Source organism: Thunnus albacares, chromosome 16 (genome assembly GCF_914725855.1).
Source record: "Thunnus albacares chromosome 16, fThuAlb1.1, whole genome shotgun sequence".
NCBI classification, from domain to species: Eukaryota; Metazoa; Chordata; class Actinopteri; order Scombriformes; family Scombridae; genus Thunnus; species Thunnus albacares.
In genome coordinates this window covers 10213518-10226579 of record NC_058121.1, presented here as the reverse complement: position 1 = coordinate 10226579, position 13062 = coordinate 10213518, and the positions used below count along the sequence as shown (strand labels likewise).

Sequence of the window (13062 nt, the reverse complement as noted above, 5' to 3'; positions counted from 1 at the left end):
TTATCCAGCCACGTAACAAGCATGCCGGTGACCCACCTAGGCAGTCATGGAGGTGTACCCTCAGCAAAAATGATCTGGCCACACTAATGCACAAAAATAACATACTAAAAAAACAAGCAACAAGTCCACGAATGGATGTTGTTTCTAATACCTATAGGAAGAGTAGTTCCACTAACTGGCCGTCTTTAAACCACACCAGATCAGAGGCAAACACAAAACTATCAGACAAAACTGTTTTTCAGGCACTTAGCCACCAACCCAGTGGTATGGCCAAAACTATGAGCCTGAACCTCAATCCACACTAAACTGAAAACACTCACACCACTCTTTAACTATGTGTGGGACTCTTGCCAATACTAATGCTTGCTTTAGGCTACAGCTGCAAAGATACACAGAAAACAATAAAAACGATTACTATCTCCATACTTACCATAGTAGACGATCCCTGAGGATATACATAACCCTCTAGCTGTATACCATGCACTAGATTCAACTTTTCACTCAAATTGTTACGCTGATATTATCATTTGTAGTGAAAAAAAATAGTATTACATTATGAAACAAATGCAAAATAGAAGTATCTTGACGAACAGTCTCAGACTTTTGGACCTCACTTATATTTGCATATTTCCAGATTTTGGAATTTTTAATTAGGGAGAAGGAGTAGATGTCATTTTAAGGATTTTAACAATATAATTTATCTTTTTTTGTGAAAAAACTATATCAGACATACATTATTATTCAAAGTATTTTTTTATATACATCTTAAAACATGTCTGTAGGGGATCTTTAAGATTCCTGACCTCCTACTTCAACTGATTAACAATTAAGGACAATGAAAACAACCTTTGATTTCAACACGACACACTGATAAAACCTGTAAGTATATTTTGGGAGTAGTGGATGATGTTGAGGAGGAAAATTATTTTGGCGTACGGCCTCTCTGGATAAAAACATGTTGCCTTTGACTGTACAGTGTATATAACATATGACATTCAATAAACAAAATCTAAGCTTAATCAAAAATTGCACTACTATATAATTAACATTTTTGAAAAAATGTGCTTTACTGTATGATGCTTGTACTTTGAGAATAATCTGAGACATGACCCTTTAGTTTTCACATTATTATGTATAATAAGTCTATGTAATAACTTTTTATCTCAAGAGTCTAGAAACCAAACATAACATAACAAAATAGACAACCAACACTGTAAACGGGAAGCCACATAACATGAAGACATGTAACTAAACAAAAATATAATAAACTTAACTGTCAAACCTTTGTGAATATAGGTATGGACTTGTTTTGTGTATAAATATCTGGAGAAATATGTGTGTTATAGAATTTGTAGTATTCATGCAGTTTTGTAAACTGAGCGGGAAATATCTTGTTATGCTGAGCGTTATTATTTGGTCTAATGTTATAACATTTTGTAATTTTAGGTTTAGTGTATTTTTTATGTGAAATTTAAAGTGTCAGGTCAGATATGTCGACTATATTCTATATTACCTCTTTTACTCTTCAGTCTAAACTCTTCAGTCCAGCGAATATTGTTGTCCATTGGTTCATTCAGCTCGTCACCGGGTCAGTGTGTAAATATTTAGCAACAGATAATCCCTGTCTGAAAAAGTTTGTGTGGTGCAGACATTTTTTAGTGTTTTAGTGTTGTGTAAGTCTCTAAGTAAATAAGTAAACTAAGTAAACTCTTCCGTTACAACTGTAGGCTAAGTTTGATTTTATGAGCAGTGGTGCAAACGTCTCCAGAAGCTTTGCAGCAGAATTATAGACTATTTGTAATTGTTAAAACAGGTGAAAGGAGAGTTACAATAGTCTAGACAAGATGAAATAAAAGTGTGAATGATCACGTACATCATTTCTGTGATTTCATTTCTGAGTGTTGATATAACAAGGAATCAAGGCTTTCCTTCACCATAGGAACACAAGACACAAATAAAGACATCAATTTTATCAGCATTTAACTGCAGAAAATGATTGGTCAACCTATTTTAATAGCATTTAGGCAAGCATAGGGGATATAGGGTTTTTTTCTTTTTTTTTTTTTTTTAAATAACATAAATTTTGACATCCAGAAATATAATAGTCCTTAGTGGAATATTATGGTTAATTCTGTGGATGGAAAGGAACATTTTGGTGAAACTCACATTGCCTAGAAAATAAGAAAAAATAAAACTGTGGGAAAATCTTCAAGACACATCAAACTGTTTTCTGTATCGTTTGTTAGTTTTAGACTGTTGTTCCTCAATATAAAAATATTTTGTCAAGGAGAACATAAAGAGCATAATGTACACCCCATTATCACGAAGAACCCAGATGTACAACATAAACAGAACTGCAATTTTATGATATTATATACAGGTGTCACGCTGACTAAATCTATCTTCAGCTTGTTTGCTCCTAAAAACTAGGATGCCCTTGAGTTTGTGTGTTTAGCCCTTAAGTTGTTTATTTCTGTCCGTTTTTTCCTCACGTGTCAGTGTGGTCCTGTCTATATAAATGACACCTGTGGCTCTCAGAGGTTAACAGTCCTGGGTTTGACCATGGCTACATACACTGTAACCTTCCTGTGTGCCTTTTTCCTCTTTGCTGCTCTTCAGGTGCCTTGCGGTGCCATCTTTGTAAGTATACAAGACACATATATGACATATTCATGAAGTGAGTTTGATTTTTTTTGTAAAATCTAGCTTTTTCTCTGTTTATTTTTGTTTTTAACGTGCAAAATGCTAACCTGTATTTTCTTTCTCATTTCTGCACATCAAACCTGATGCAGGGTTGGTTTGGAGGGGATGAGAAACGTGAGTGTTTGTAATTATTATTCATCCTCAATATATTCATTCAGACTTAGCAGCTTCTATTGTTTCCCAAACTTAACATAATCTCCTATATTTCTGCCTTCCTTGTTTATTTAGCACCCAGCCGGCCCTCTTCCTCTTCCTCTGATGCAGATGAGATTGTTAACAAACATAATGAGCTGAGGAGAAGTGTTCAGCCTACTGCTAGCAACATGCTGAAAATGGTAACATTCTGCTAATGCATTAAATGCATTTCATAGTCTCGAAAGCACGGAAAGCTTCACTGGACATCTGTGAAAATATTCTGAACATGAACTGTTACTTCATTGAGCTTATTTGTCCTTGATTTGATTTGATATGGCACACTCGTGTAGCATATCAATAAGAATAAAATGATGTTCCAGACAAGCACACAGCATTGAGATGATACGATGTATATAGTTGGTCTACATGTGATGATTTAATAGCCGTTCTGTCCTCTGCTCCTCACAGTCCTGGAGCAGTGAGGCTGCAGCCAATGCTCAAAGATGGGCCAAGACCTGCTCCATGAATCACAGCCCTAAAAGCTCTAGAAGGATCAGCAGTAAGTTACATTATTTTTACTTATTACACCTCTCTTTTTAAACGTAAAACTCAGCCACATCATCACTTTAACAGCTTTGACTGATATGGATATTTATTTGACCTTTTTATGCCAGAAATCACACAGAAACAGCATTTTTTTTCAAGCATTTTAATGTTGTGAGAGTGTAAAATCATCTGAAAAGGCATCCTGTTACATTAAAAATCCAAACTAATACAATTATCTAAGCTTAGCATCTCTTTAAGGCACCATGTCCACCATATTTATTTAATGGCGGGAAAACTCAGGGAAAAAAATGAACTGTGCAATGAAAATTAAATGTCATGACAACTGTTACAGACTGTTTTCATGTAGCAGTGGTCAGGCAGGGGTTCCCAGCATATCAGAGATGGATGACATAACCAGCCAGTGTCCAATATTTATTTATAGAGTCTCCCTTAAGTGATCCTTCTCCTCCTCTTTGACTGCAGCTAGTGGCTGTGGCGAGAACCTGTACATGTCCAGCTGGAAGAACAGCTGGAGCAACGCCATCCAGGCCTGGTATGATGAGGTGAAGGACTGGCGCTACGGAGTTGGATCTGTGAACGGAGGAGTGGTCGGACACTACACACAGGTGCACTTTTATTCCACAACACTGTAGTACTGCCCACAATGTGTGTACATACATCATATGTCAGTTCTATTCAAATAAAAATGTGACTGCTTGAAAGATAAATTAAAAAAAACATAGTGATACACACATTAATGCCACTAGCTCCTGATGATTTCACATTTTATCTTTTGTTCTGTGTTCAGGTGGTTTGGTACAGGTCTAACAAGATTGGCTGTGCCATGGCCTACTGTCCCAACTCCCAGTACAAGTACTTCTACGTCTGCCAGTACTGCCCACCGTAAGCACAAAACTTTTTTTTCATGATTTTTTCATGAAAATTGCAAGTCTAGCATATTTCCTGAATGTTTACATGATTATTTCATGTTGATTAAGATATTAAGAAGCTATTCTAATGCAAATAATGCTGAAAACATCATTAGAAGCACTTTGTAGTTTACTTGTAATTATTGAAAGATGAATATACCTTACTCAGCTGCATTTTATAGTCATTCAAAAGTGCTTTTCCTCTCAGAGCATATCCATGACATGTTTGGGCTGATATCCAGCGTGAGTCTTTATGCTGTTAATATTTGATGCTCTGGCCTACATTACAGTGGAAACTACCAGTTGGCTCGCCCCTACAAGGCAGGACCCACCTGTGGAGACTGCCCCGACGCTTGCGAAGACAAACTGTGCAGTAAGTAGCAAATTAGCAAAGTGTGATCTTCTCATCCATTTTTTTAAATTAGATGGTTAGATTTTATAGTTTAGGTTATTTCCATTGTGGTTCCTGATGTAAAGTAAATACAAAGATACATGAGTCCAGGTGACATATGTAGTAGTGACATGATATTACCAACACACTAATATATAATTCTCAAATATCATTTCAAATAAAATCATTTCAAGTCAAATTTACAAGAATTACATGCAAGTTACAACTCGATTAGTTTAATGGAGCCACCACAGCTTCTCCAAGCGCAGATGGAAAGAAAAAACCTATAAGTATCAATATTATTTTCATTAATTTATGACCATGGTGTTTTGGATCTGTGTTAATTTACTACATATATAAATAGATTTTTTTCATAAAGTACAGATACCATTCAGTTCCTAATATTAGTTTCCTCTTGTCTTTCCACATTACTTTTCTACTGGATCTTAATCTGATTAGTGAGAGAGGGAAACAATGCTTGGGCCTCATCCACTTTTTTAGATTTAACTCAACCTGTGAGATCATTTCTTCCTCCAGAACATCTTCAAGAAGTAAATTTGTAGGACCTTGACTCCAATCTGAATGGCAGGTCATTCATCTCTCTCTCTCTCTCTCTCAGCCAACCCCTGTCCTCACACCGACAAGTACTCTAACTGTCCAGAGCTGAAGGAGGAGTGGGGCTGCAGCAACTCAGATGTGGCCTCTTGGTGTCCCGCCTCCTGCAAGTGCACCTCTGAGATTATTTAAATGTCTGTCCACATAGGCTCTGACTCATCAGTCAATTTCAATAAAGATCTGCATCATATAAGATTTGTGTTCATTCTGTGTATCTTCTTACTCACCACCTCCAAAAATATGACCTCTTTCTGCAGTTAGGATATAAATAAGTACTTTCTTCTGGTTTAATACCTCAGGCTGCTTTATCTGTTTAGTAATCAGCAAAGATTAAAGAGGAAATTTACTTTGGCACACTGCCTCTCTGGACAAACACCTCCTGCAGGGGCAGGTGCTCTTGACTGTAGAGTATATAAGGTGTAAACTCCCAAAGAGGAAGGAGAGCACAGTTGACGGGTGGACTTGGCAGAAGTGGAGAGGAAAAGTGAATTCCACAGAGTTTTCCCAAACCTGAGCCAAGAAACACCCACAATTTGGGGTCACGCCACACGCCATGGCTGCTAATAAAAAAAACAACTGGTGATAACATCCAGTCCTTTTGTCTTGATGGAATATATTCAAGATTTAAGAATCCTGACTTCCTACTTCATCTTATTAATGATTATGGACAATTAAAACACCCTTTAATTTCAACATGACACACTGATAAGACCTGTTAATACATTTTGGGAGTAGTGGATGATATATGCAATAATCCAAGCTGCCGGGACTCCACAGGAAGCTGAAAGGGTAACTTCCTTTTCAATATGACGGCAACCTGACCTTAAAATAGGTTATTGACAGATGAAATACATTCCTTCTCATTTTGAAAGAAGCACGGAGTTACGTAACCAAAGCATATGATGAGCCTCTAAAACATTGTACAGTTAAAAAAAATCTCCCTCTTACCAAGTTATTTCAGTCTGGAATTGAGTCCTTAAAGTTTTATTTTCTTATGAAAAGTGGGGGGAAAAAATCCTGTTGTCAGTGTAAACCAACTTGTTTCAAGATCAACGTTTTCATCATTGCAGTGCAGTGATGATGCCTTATTTTCTCTTGTTTCAAGAAACAAACACTAATTTCTAGAAAAGTATGAGTTGGTTTAGATTAAAAACAGGTTAAATATTCCTACTGCTCTGCCAAATAAGTGTTTTAAAATTCAATCACTGACAGAAATGTTGTCATGAGATTGAGGTTTTTGTGGATTAAGCAGCCAAACACTTGATAAAGTAATTAAAATCAGCTTTACCTCAACCAATGGTGATAAAAATGTGCTCAGACATTAATGCATCAGTGATAATGATCCTATAATATATATGTATAACACAATGAAAGGGGCTATTTAACATAACAAGTACAGGACTTTTACTTCAGCTTTAACTCTTAGTCTTCCTTTGGGAGTCCAGAAAAAGATGTTTGAAGTTGTCGTTGTTGGTGGTGGAATTTTCCCTCCGTGACCTGCAGGATGCCCTTTGTCATGTCAGGCTGCGACTTGGCTTTTCTCAACGACATGTTTTTACTTTGTCTCCTCATATTAAAAAAAAAGAAGCTCCTACTTACCCACATCTGAGGTTGTGAGTGTGCCTCTCCTCAGGGGTCAACCACACATGTTCTGGCTGCACAGCAGGTTCCTGGTTCAAAAAAGGCTGTGTTTGTATGATTTAGCCTCATGCGGTCTACATTCGAGAAGCACAGATGGATCTGTGCGCTCGGCTGGTTGGAATTTATCCAAACTCGATCTGCTTAGTTTTTTTTTTTTCTTTTCTTTTCTTTTTTTCTTAGAAAGTGTTTCCATTCAGCTTTTACAGTAGAGATTGTTTTCCTTTTTGCTCATAAAATAATCTGTTTCCACTTCCACTGAGATTTCCTATTGCCACATTGTTACACGCAATACTATTGTGTTGAAATTAGTTCCTTTTCCATATGATAACAAACCGCTTTCACTGAAAATAAACATGGGCTGAATTTCTATAACCTTGTGCGCATGCCAGAAGAGACTCACTCTCCATACCATCACATATACATGTAACAGAGGTGAAGAAAACAAAACTGGTTTCTGCTCCATCACTGTCTACAATCCCCATGTGGCTGAGGAAGTTGACAGATAAGAGAACCACCTGAAGTGAGTGGACAGATGAGCTGGGAGGAGTGTTATTCCCCCAGCAGAGGGGAGATGGGGATGAGTTTTTCCTCTGCCAGTTGGTTCAGCGATAGCAGAGGTCCTCTGGCTTGGCTGAGCTCGATAAGACTGGCCATGCCATCCTGTGGGCCTTATCAACTCCAGCAGCGAGCCTCAGTCCCAGGGCCAGAAAATGTTTATGACTTTGGCGTCAGTTTGTCTTCCTGAACAGTAGGTTGTGTAATATGGGTAAAATTATCACCATGCTCTCAACCGTTAAAGCTGTTGTAGATTTTTATAAAAATAAACAATGTAACCAAGTGAAGCCTGCAAGTACCTGCTGCAACAATTGGCCTGCTCTGTAGTTACCTCATCTTAAGTCTCTCAGGCTGAGTTAAAAACAGATAGGACATGTTAACACAGCTTATTACAAATCAGCCAGACAGCCTTCTGCATGTCTGACCACAGAGAAAGTAATCAAGTGCAGATGATACATTTCCCACGCTATCTCTTTGAATTAAAGGATGTTAGAAATGAGGGAGATGAAAGTGTGAAAGACAGAAGAGACAAAGAGGGAAGGAACTGAGTTGGCGGAAACACAAAAGCACTTTTTCATAACGAGAAAAAAAGGCAGGAAGACACTTGGAGATCAGTTACATCAGTCTGTCCAGACCAAAGACATGTTCATTTAGTCTGAGCTGTTATCTCTCAGCATCACGGTCCCTTTGGACTAGAAACAGGATGCTGAAAAAAGGGAGCTCACTCCTTCTGAAAACTGACCAAAGATCTCAGGGCTCGGTGGACCAAACTGTACTTGATTCTTTGCATTAAACTGACTTTAAAAGCAAGATTAAATACCGCATGACGCTTAATCAACTAGCATTTGAAAATAATAGTTATGTTTGTGCTAAAACTGCCTGGAGAACCAGATGGGAGGGTTTCACTGCACTACAACAAATCAGAAATTGTTATGGTAGCATAAAATTACCAGAATACCTGTGGGAAGTGCAGCTCCTGCCCACTGAGTGCCACAGAAACATCCAAACATGCAACTGATGAAAGCAGAGCATGACGGTTGTGCAACTTCCTTCCCTTCATTGAGTGCTTTAAGATGCAGCGCAACAAAACATGCTAACAGGCTCCTCAGCTCGCCTCTTAAGCTTTCATCACACACAAGGAACATATGAACCACTGGAAACAGAACCCCTTAGTCGCACACCAAAGCAATGACAGATCACTTTCATCGATAAAGGTTTGAAGGAAGGAGAATTGCAGCCATAACGAACACTTTATTTTTAATCTGTATGTGGTAGCTGGTTCTATAGTAACCATATACTTCCCTATATTGTCCTGAGAAGCTCATAAACCATGGACTGGGTGCACAGTATGGGGCTTTTGTGTGTCCAGTGCTTCCTAAAGTGCCTATTAGTGTGACCATGGTTATTGTTTTACGGGTGAGCGTGCTGGCTACGAGTTCAACCAGTGGCCAAAGATTGAGCTCTCCCAGCACACTCAGCTAAAAAAGGCCTGGTTCACATCAGCCATTAGTACATGGGTGTTGTTCTTTCTCCAAGCCAGTGCCTGTTTGATAGCTCTTCTCACTCAAGAGTCAACTAGCAAATGTACATTATACAAACATTTGGAGAGGGGTCCCAAGCCTCCAGTGGAGGAAATGGTTAAAGTGGGTGTGGGTGTATCCCAAACACAATGTATGGCAAAACATTCATTTACACACAACCACAACTGTGAAAGAAAATAAAATCAAGAGCTGTCAAGTCAAGACATAATTTAAGAAGCTACATCCAAACTGTTTTTGTTCAAGGGTAATAGAGGAGTGACGATACAGTCAAGGGTTTGTTAGAGTTCAGTAAAATACACAGTACAGAGTTTTTGGATACACGTGATGTTTTTATCAAAGTTGGAAGGAAAACAAACTGTCACTAAATAAGGATATAAGGAGTTTATACATTTATAGTAATATTACTTTATATTTTATTTATAATAATTGTTTAAAGTCATTAATAAGATCAGATATTGGATGTATGTCCATAGCATATCATTTCTTCAATTGGCATTTTATTGTTTGTTAAATTGCTCCCTTTATTGATTTATTTATGTCTTTTGTTGATTTGTTTATTTTGTAATTTTTTGGTTTATTATTCTCTATATCTTTCTACCCAGTTTTGTTTGTTGTTGTCTGTAATTAATGTGTTTTCTGTTATTGACTTCTGGTATACATCTACATCGTGTGGAAAAGAGAAATATGTTTATAAGTATACGCATTATTACTTGCCAAAAGAAAAAAAAATTAGGATTGCCATGTTATGAAAAAAATCATTTTGGCCTGTGCTTATACTTTCTATTTAGTATTAATGCCATTATAAATGTTAATAAACCATTAACGAATACTTAATAAGTTCTATAATAACTTAATAACCATTTGCAGCTTTGTTCACATAATCCAGTCAAAGGAATTATTCACAACCTGGCAATCCAAACTATAGAACTAATCTATAAACCTTTATTTAATCATGTACTAAATATTAATTACAAGTTATAAACCTTTTATAAAGGGTGTCTTTTTGAAGGTCGAACAGAAAAAAAGTTTTTTACTTAGTTTCCAGTGCAAAATTCAAGGAAAACAATCTCTGATATTAAAATGTTTTTTACAATCTTTGTCTAAATAAAACTAAACTGAAGTTTAAAATGTCCAAATAAGAACGTCCTCATAAAGATGAAGAGCAAACACAGTCGGAGTTTACATTCTCCAAACACCCTTGAGACCTCTGACAGTTCCCAGTAATACTGGAGGACATTTAACAGCCCCTGCTGGCATTTAATGTATGCAAACAAGAAATAGTTCCTCTTAAGAGGCATAACTGATCACAGTTAGTTAAAGGGGACATATCATGCACATTTACATGACTATATTTTTAATCTGGGGATATATTGGAATATCTTTGCATGATTTAAAGTTTAAAAAACTCCTTATTTAACTCATACCGACCCTTAATTCAGCCCCTTAATTCAGCCTCTATCTGAAACAAGACGTTTTAGCTCCTGTTAGACCGCTACAATTAGCTCACTGACTCAGATTTTTGTATCACTATATAATGATATATATGATATGTATGCATGTATTTGATATACCGTTACACAACACAACTGCAACATCTTGCAACGCTTTGTTTTTTCAAAGAATAAGAAATGGTTTCTGTGCCAAACCACCATGTCATCTTTCATATTGCATATTTCTTGAAATATATTTCTGTATGAAATTCATGAAAATTGGTGTCTGGGAAAAATTCATGAAGTGTATATTCGTCCTGGTGTAGTATCACACGAGGGAGGCCTCACGCCCTCACAAATATTGCATGAGAGCGCGTTATTTTCTCCAGAGTGCGGCTCTCACTGCACTTCTCTGACTATTTTTCCCACTCTTGGCCTTAATAATAAATAAGCCCCACGGGTCTTTACATCTGCTTATCGCTGCTGCCACAGTAATCTGACACAGACGTTTGCAGGACCTGGCATTTACACAGAAGAGGGAGGGGGAACATTCCTTTTTCTCATCCTGGTAAATCTGTTCACCATTAGCTGGTGTCAGACAGATGCAGGGACCGAATCCATAAGCTTCACTCAGGAATGGCTTGGTCACGCAGGGGTCAATCACTCACGGTTCATTAATTCAGCAGCAGCCGATGCATTACTGGTACAGTGGTTATGTGACATGAGAGAAGATAGTTTGAAAGGTCAAGTCTTCCTGTAAAGAAGTTCACCAACTTGGAGGGAGTATACTAAAATATGAAAATGTTGCTGAATTTGTCATTGTTATTGCCCAGTTGTGTTTAAGATGTTTTGTCACAATGTTAAACCCCAGGTTACATTATATGATACTACAGTGTAAGTTGTGTAACCAGCCTGGAGCCACAATAACAATAAAAGCAAAGTAGACTTTGTGTATTCATACATTTATATCGACTTTATTAATCAAGTGAGGTTATATCATAAAAGATAAAATGCATTTATTCCTAGAAATTCCTCATATGTTTTCTATTATTTTCTTCGGGGATACCCACTGGCCTCACATTATAGATGAATGGTTGTGAGATACTATTTTCTTTTCTTCTTGCATCTGGTTTATGGAGGCAATAATTCATTTTCACTATGACAGGCAAAATTTTCATGGGTAACATAAATGACTGAGTAGGAGAGAGATTCATAGTAGGTAGTTGCCTTATTAGAGATCTGTGTTCACCACTGAATGCTTTACAGCCACAAACAGCAGAGAGCACTCAGCTTGGTAAACAAGTTGTTATGAAATGTTATTATAATCTAATTTATGGTTCTGTCATAAACAACTACAGCTGTTGTATGTACATATTTGAAGGCAGGCATGTGAAGTATTCTCATACTATAGATGAACGTAATAAAGGGTTATTTCACCTGAATTACTATATCTTTTCCTTTACTTATATCTTGTGGTTTCTATTCATGCAGTCAGTTTTGGTTTATCTGTGATGAAATATTCCAACCATATCACCAGACAAGAGCATCCATAGATGGTAAGATCCATAACGGGACACATACTCTGGTCTCCTGCATGAGCCCCCATTCATTTTCTATGGACACGAGCTAATCGCTTTACAAGGCATTGTGGGATTCCAGGTGGCGTGGGACTGACCAGCGACGGCAAAAAAGAGAGGGGTCGAGAGTTGAAAAAGTTCAACTTTTAGTAAATGAGAGCGAAATTCACCAGGACGTGATGCAGTGAGAGTAACAAAGTGGCTTGGTGGTGGACCAGGAAGCTGTCAATGAAGGAGAAAATAATTGTTGCTGCATTGGGAATTCCCCTTTTATATGACCCAGTGACTCTTCATTGTTGAAAATGTGACATAAATGTAGCGCCCTCTAGACGGCTGGTCTATTTTTATGAGGTACGCTTCCCAAGTTCTTTATGTTTTAGAAATCTCTTTCTTTAAGATTAACTAATACTGAATGACAAGTACACTGTAATATAATATTGGTGAACTAAGTTCTATTTATTCTATAATGTAAGACACTTATTTACTCACCGAATGTTTTAATACTAATTTTTAATGTTTTTAATCAAAACTGTAGATAAATGAAATAAGAATTAAAGTATCCTTTAAGTTTATACCTTTCTCCTAAACACTTGCCAATTGAAATAAAAGTACTCTCAATATGTCGGTAAACATCAACAGTACTATTTCTCAGACACTTATACAAATGACAAGAAAAAAGTAAGTTTTAAAGATTTACTGTTGTAAATGTAAACACAAATATTCTTTTAATAATGCAAATAAAACACAAAAATAACACTCAAGTTCAAAAGACTTTTCAGTACCTTTTAAATGATCAATTTCTTAATATTCAAATACCCCTTTTGAGTGCACTCATTATAAAACCACCAAATAATGAAACACACCTAAAGCCGGCAGTTACAACTAACTGAAAAGGATATGGGTACCCAGTGTTAATGATGCAGGCCTGAAGCGATGCTTGTGTGCGTTGTAGCCAGAAACAAAATGGCTGCTTCACGCTAAAGCGCTGAAATAAAACAG

General features: G+C 37.0%; 1 protein-coding gene across 1 annotated transcript; it reads left to right on the top strand.

Annotated features, from left to right (window-relative positions):
- The first annotated feature begins 2527 nt into the window (after positions 1 to 2527).
- On the top strand, positions 2528 to 5767 carry LOC122999964 (cysteine-rich venom protein TEL1-like). Its single transcript, XM_044377364.1, has 8 exons — positions 2528 to 2640; positions 2793 to 2817; positions 2932 to 3038; positions 3307 to 3397; positions 3868 to 4010; positions 4193 to 4287; positions 4604 to 4686; positions 5324 to 5767. The coding sequence occupies exons 1-8, from the start codon at positions 2563 to 2565 to the stop codon at positions 5449 to 5451; spliced, it is 750 nt and encodes a 249-aa protein (XP_044233299.1). The 5' UTR covers positions 2528 to 2562; the 3' UTR covers positions 5452 to 5767.
- Positions 5768 to 13062: the final 7295 nt, after the last annotated feature.

What these genes read in the sequence shown, in the direction of transcription:
- LOC122999964 (XM_044377364.1), top strand. Translation starts at nt 2,563, where the DNA reads ATGGCTACATACACTGTAACCTTCCTGTGTGCCTTTTTCCTCTTTGCT. An exon ending in TGCCTTGCGGTGCCATCTTT is followed by an intron (nt 2,641 to 2,792) that starts GTAAGTATACAA and finishes AACCTGATGCAG; the next exon opens with GGTTGGTTTGGAGGGGATGA. An exon ending in GTCTGCCAGTACTGCCCACC is followed by an intron (nt 4,288 to 4,603) that starts GTAAGCACAAAA and finishes CCTACATTACAG; the next exon opens with TGGAAACTACCAGTTGGCTC.